The sequence below is a fragment of the Malaclemys terrapin genome, chromosome 11 (genome assembly GCF_027887155.1).
Source record: "Malaclemys terrapin pileata isolate rMalTer1 chromosome 11, rMalTer1.hap1, whole genome shotgun sequence".
NCBI classification, from domain to species: Eukaryota; Metazoa; Chordata; order Testudines; family Emydidae; genus Malaclemys; species Malaclemys terrapin.
Genome location: NC_071515.1, coordinates 21,001,387 through 21,007,386, shown reverse-complemented (window position 1 = coordinate 21,007,386; position 6,000 = coordinate 21,001,387). Strand labels below are relative to the sequence as shown.

General features: G+C 43.1%; 1 protein-coding gene across 1 annotated transcript in view; it reads right to left on the bottom strand.

Moving 5' to 3' along the window:
• Positions 1-574: 574 nt before the first annotated feature.
• The window catches only part of ICA1L (islet cell autoantigen 1 like), a 57,064-nt gene continuing 51,638 nt past the window's right edge, over positions 575-6,000 (bottom strand). The window contains exons 12-13 of the mRNA XM_054044260.1: positions 4,551-4,637; positions 575-2,550 (exon numbers count right to left, since the gene is read on the bottom strand). Coding sequence (XP_053900235.1) covers positions 2,435-2,550; positions 4,551-4,637 — 203 coding nt within the window. The 3' untranslated portion in view covers positions 575-2,434. The remainder of the gene's footprint in view (positions 2,551-4,550; positions 4,638-6,000) is intronic.

Below are 6,000 nucleotides of genomic sequence, written 5' to 3'. Positions count from 1 at the left end.
CAGAGGGGTTTAGATGGGTCGGGAGTTCTGGGGGGGGGCTGTCAGGGGGTGGGGAGTGGTTGGATGGGGTGTGGGAGTCCCAGGGGTCTGTCTGGGGGTGGGGGTGTGGATAAAGGTTGGGGCAGTCAGGAGACAGGTAGGGGGTAAGATCCTAGGGGGCCAGTTAGGATGGGGGGAGGGTCTCAGGAGGGGGCAGTCAGGGAACAAGGAGCAGGGAGGCTTAGATGGGGGTGGGGCTCTGGGGGGCAGTTAGGGGCAGGGGTCCCAGGAGGGGGCAGTCAGGAGACAAGGAGCAGGGGGAGGGTTGGAAGTTCTGAGGGGGGCGGGAAGTGGGAGGGAGTGGAAGGGGCAGGGGTGGGGTTAGGGCAGGATGGGGGCGGGGCTCCTCCCGTCCTCTTTTTTGCTTGCTGAAATACGGTAACCCCACTCCAGTATAAAGTTTCTGCTTATCCTGCCAAGCACTAACATGGAATCTCATTAATTCCTACATATCAGTGTTCATTTTCAAATAACGTGACACCAATTTTTGGTTTCACTTTTCTTCATATTTTATGTCCGAATGACTTTTCTGTTTAGCAATACAGTGTAGATTTCCATGCTGCAGCAGTGAGTTTGTAGAGAGGTTTCTTCTATCCCCCGCAGCAACCTCATTGCTGTGTCTTTGTGATCCAGAGCTGAGAGTAGCATGATTTGCTAGAATTTGGGGGGTGTCAGTCACACAGGTACCAGGAATCCCTTGTCTTGCAGTGAGAAGAAAACTATGGTCTCCATTGTGGCTTGCAGAGAGTCTCGGGGGACTTGAGTGTTATGTCTTAATTATCCTCATCTGACTGGGGATAATCTGACCCCACACCAGGTGCCTGGCTTTAGTTATGACATACCACCACCAAACTGGGATGGGGGCAGGTACACTCATGCACCTGAATTGCATATCATCCACTCACCTAATTACAACAAGATTTACATCATACCAGAATTCTGCCAATCCATTAACATTCCTCTTTAAGAAACTTGTTGAATCACAGTAAACAGCAACCTGAAGAGCATGCAAACAGCATGAAGGTAAAAAGATACAAACTTGCCCAACAAGATTTAACTTATAATTCAAAATAAAAACATTAGAAAAAGTTACCGTATATGTGGGGGAGTGAGTTGTCCAACATGCTGCAAGTGCTCATGTAATGAGATGTTAAATCGCTCCCACTCACCAAAGGATCAAAATGTACAGGTGAGCTCTACTTGTTCCCTTTTTAACAAAATACTTAATCTATTTAACAATACAATGAAAAGAAAAATTCTATTTCTACAGAGAAGTAGCTGGGTAATTCTGCTGCTGCTTTATCTGGTTTATAGTTTTACAGTTTCTGTAACTGATGAATAAAATGGCACCTTGTTAGAATAACTGCTACTCTAATGGCATTTACTGTGAGCCAACTTCAGTCATGATTACCACCTCTGCAGCCCCTCTAAAGTACCTGTAGTTGCATAGAAAGGCAGAATTTGGCCTGTGCTTTCTTGTCTAAGGCTAATTGAATGAATAGGCTGTGTCCTGCCCGTGATATAGGCCTTCTGTGCTGCTCTCTCACTGCAAAGTGTCCGTAAAGCCAGTTTAACCAGTTTAACCAGGTACCTAGGGATCCCCCCCAGCTCTCTCACAGCTAGTGTACGGGCTCTATGCCTTTCCCAGCCTAGCAGAGAGGGAATAGCCTGTAAAAAGTGGATGTGACTGGAGTACTCCTGTGCTCTGGCCCTTGGAACCACAGGCAGTTTAGTGCAATTTAGAATAGCCTTGAAGCTGTTCAAAGTTGTGCTGGGAGCCAAACATGCCCAGGCCTTTCCCCAGTATCAGGAAGTCAAAGACAATGTAAAACCACCTCTGTTCCCTCCCCATTAGTCCTGCCTCATGCACAAATTGGCCAGATTAGAGGGTCTGGCCCAAGATGCGCAATTGTCCTGAAGGTTAATGAGGGTCCTGTGAAAGAGCCAAGGTACTCTCTGTCCTGAAGTATTTTCTGGAAATGAACATCTTCACATTGACGTAAGGTAACTCTTTTTGGGGGGAAAGGGACATGCAGGAAAGTAACTAGTTTGATACAACTTTGCTTGTCTTGTAATTTTGTCTTGATGAAACTGAACCTTTTCAGTGTTGATCCTGAACAGCTCGCCATATTTTCATATAACATTGAAAATAGCCATAAAATCAAGGCATCAAAGATAAAGTGACTTTTCTCTAATGCTCTCAACAGCACCCTTAATGCTTTTTCTATAGTTTGGGACTTTACTGTCTGACATTATGATTACAGTTTCCATGTTGTGTGTCTGGACTAGAATCTGAAATCCTCTCTAGAAAAGCAAGAGGAAAAAAAAAAAAGGTTCTATATTTAAGGCCGCTGTAGTGAGACATAATAAGAGCTTGTCCATTGGGTAACTGTAGTCAAGCATTGAGGAGTTCATCATCTGAGCGCCCAATGGCATCTGGATTTGAAAGAGGATCCAAGTCTGCAAACAGACTGAACCAGGCTGACATATCTTGATTACTGCTCTCCATAGCTAGAAAAAAAATCAAATAAAATTACATTCTTTGTTGAACTGCTCTTTGACCCAACCAGATCTTTTAAGTAATAAAATATTTAAGTTGGCCGTATCACATTTATTTAGTAAAATGAATTGGATAATTGCTATATGTTCTCTTTAATCAAAGACCATAAATACTGGACTAAATTATTAACTCCATTAGCACTTCAGAACAGCTTATTAAGATAATGAAGATAAATTATTAGCTTATCTACTATTTCACAGGGTGCATGCAAGCTAATTTTAAATAAATGCACTGTAAAATGGTTTGAAGTGTTACTGAAACCGAAACCTCCATTAGTAAGCCCCCAAAAAAACAGTTCATAATGCAAAGATGAAAATTTAGACGCAAAATCCACTCCAACCTTTTCTCTGCCCCTTAAGCATATGCAGTACATTACTGGAGTGTGTCACTGTGCCAAATGTCAAATACCATAGTTGGTTGTTTGTGTTTGTTTTTCCTCTTGAAATATAAAAAAAATTATAGTTTTGTCCCTATGCCAAGTGCTTCTTAGTGCTCTGTCCTGCTGCCCATCACTATAGTATCTGATTAGCTCATTTGGATGTTGAGAGTAGGGGAAAGAAAATAGATTTGTGCCATTTTTGGCATCTTCTGAGGCACAAAGAAGGTCTGACTTTTTTCTAAAATAAGTTTGTTTGTTTTTTCTCCCTACTTATTTTTTACATGAGAAATTCAGGTCTTTTCTACCCTGTTTTTCTTGGAAGACATCATGGGCATTTGGAGAACCAGTAGAATAATGACATCACAGGTACCAAGACAGTGAGAATGCATTCCCACTTTTCCCTCCATGTGCCCAGAAGGACAGACAAGTTTTCCAACAATTCACTGGGAAAAAATCATAGAGGAGCTCAGTTTAGTGAAGCATGAAACCATGGGATATGCTTCCAGAAGTCCTAGCCCCTCTCCTCAGTGAGTACAGCACCAATGTGCACACAGTCAAGTGGACATAGTTGGGTAGGGCTTTGCAGTGTGGCCACTCAGATCTGGGGTAGGCCAACCAGGGTGCTCAGACCTGGCTGTCACCGGAGTTAACTCTGCAGTGAAGACATACCTTTAGTAAGCAGTCTTGCTGATGCATATTGAGGAGTAGAATCTAGTTCCCTCTCAAATTGTATTACAGTGAAAGGCACATTTCATTTGCATATAAATGCAACATGGAAGTTTTTTGATTTAAAAAAAAAAGAAGAAAAAACTCTGTGGGTTTTATAAACCTAGTGAAACACTGGAACATCATTACATATAATCTATTTATAACTTCATTTTTAAAAGATAAATGCTGGTTATGTAAGCATTAATTTCAAATAAAACAGTAGTAAAAATTATATCGTCCCTATTGAAGAAACCTCCCTTCTTGCTCTCTGGCTGGATTAAATCTTTACTGTCTACAGCATGTGAATTCTCTAGACCAAGCAAAACATGCAGACGCATGAAATTGAGAAGTGTTTGTTATACACCAGCACATGCACTGCAGTTGCTATATAAACTCTCACCTCTCCAAGTTACTTTAGACTTTACATCTGCTGACAGCAAGACACTGGTTGATATACCCAGTAAACTACTGAAAATATGACCATAAGGGGTACAGTATCTGTTTTACAAGTCAAACCTCCAAATTCCAATCCCATTTTGTAAGTGTTTACAGTAGTTACTCGTGCTAATATATATGAGCTGGTATTGATATGATGCTACAGTCTTTGCTGGAAGATACTAGCATCCAGCCTTGAAATAAAATACAGAAGGACAGTATTCACAGATCCATGTGCTAAAGTAATTTTCCTGTTTCTATTTTAACTCTTCAGTGCTGAGAGATGTGGACAAACATATCACTACTTTCAGAGTTATCTTGTCTCTCACCAGCAAAGTATTCTGTTTGGAATAATAAGCCAAAAATGTTAGGTATGAAACACTGCCTATGAAGAAACCTTGCTGCTGCAAAGATATAGAAATAACTTACATGGTGGTGGTATCTTTGGAGTGCTGTGTGAAGGGAATGGCTGGTTATCAGGCAGTGAGTACGTAAGAGACCACACAGATGTCCAGCCTTAGAGGAAAAAGTAATGGATTACTGAGTAAAACCACATACCGAAGATATTGTAAAACATCATCTGAGTGCAACATATAGATCCCACGTAGAACACTGATTATTTTGTGGTAAATGCAATTAACTATGAACTTGCACTAATGCTGATAGGATTCAGACGTTTTGCTTTGGATAGCCTAAGGAAATATTAACCACCTACAAAATGTTTAATGTATCAACAGTAACCCCCTCCCACTCTTTAGGATAGTTCTGGATGTCCCACAGTTGCAAACATGCTACAATGTGATACTTAATATTCACAAAGTATATAAAATCCTGCTATTTCTGTTCTTGGTTACACAAGTGTAAACTAAGGGTATGTCTACACTACGGGATTAATCCGAATTTATATCATTCGAATTTTGGAAACAGATTGTATGAAGTCGAATGTATGCGGCCACACTAAGCACATTAATTCGGCGGTGTGCGTCCATGTACCGGGGCTAGCGTCGATTTCCGGAGCGTTGCACTGTGGGTAGCTATCCCATAGTTCCCACAGTCTCCCCCGCCCATTGGAATTCTGGGTTGAGATCCCAATGCCTGATGGGGCAAAAAACATTGTCACAGGTGGTTCTGCGTACAGCCTCACCCCTCCCTCCATGAAAGCAACGGCAGACAACCATTTCGCGCCTTTTTTCCTGGGTGAACACTGCAGACTCCATACCACGGCAAGCTTGGAGCCTGCTCGGCTCAAGACAGCAGTCATGAACATTGTAAACATCTCATGCGTTCTCGTGCAGTTTATGCTGAGCCAGGACCAGAAAAACGAGGCGAGGAGGCAGTGGTGACGGCAGCGCAGCGACAAGAGTGATGAGGACATGGACATGGACACAGAATTCTCTCAAACCGTGGGCCCTGGTGCTTTGGAGATCATGTTGTTAATGGGGCAGGTTCTATCCGTGGAACGCTGATTCTGGGCCCGGGAAACAAGCACAGACTGGTGGGACCGCATAGTGTTGCAGGTGTGGGACGATTCCCAGTGGCTGCGAAACTTTTGCATGCGTAAGGACACCTTCATGGAACTTTGTGACTTGCTGTCCCCTGCCCTGAAACACCAGAATACCAAGATGAGAGCAGCCCTCACAGTTGAGAAGCGAGTGGCGATAGCCCTGTGGAAGCTTGCAACGCCAGACAGCTACCGGTCAGTCGGGAATCAATTTGGAGTGGGCAAATCTACGGTGGGGGCTGCTGTGATGCAAGTAGCCAACGCAATCACTGAGGTGACTCTGGGAAATGTGCAGGTCATAGTGGATGGCTTTGCTGCAATGGGATTCCCTAACTGTGGTGGGGCGATAGATGGAACCCATATCCTTATCTTGGCACT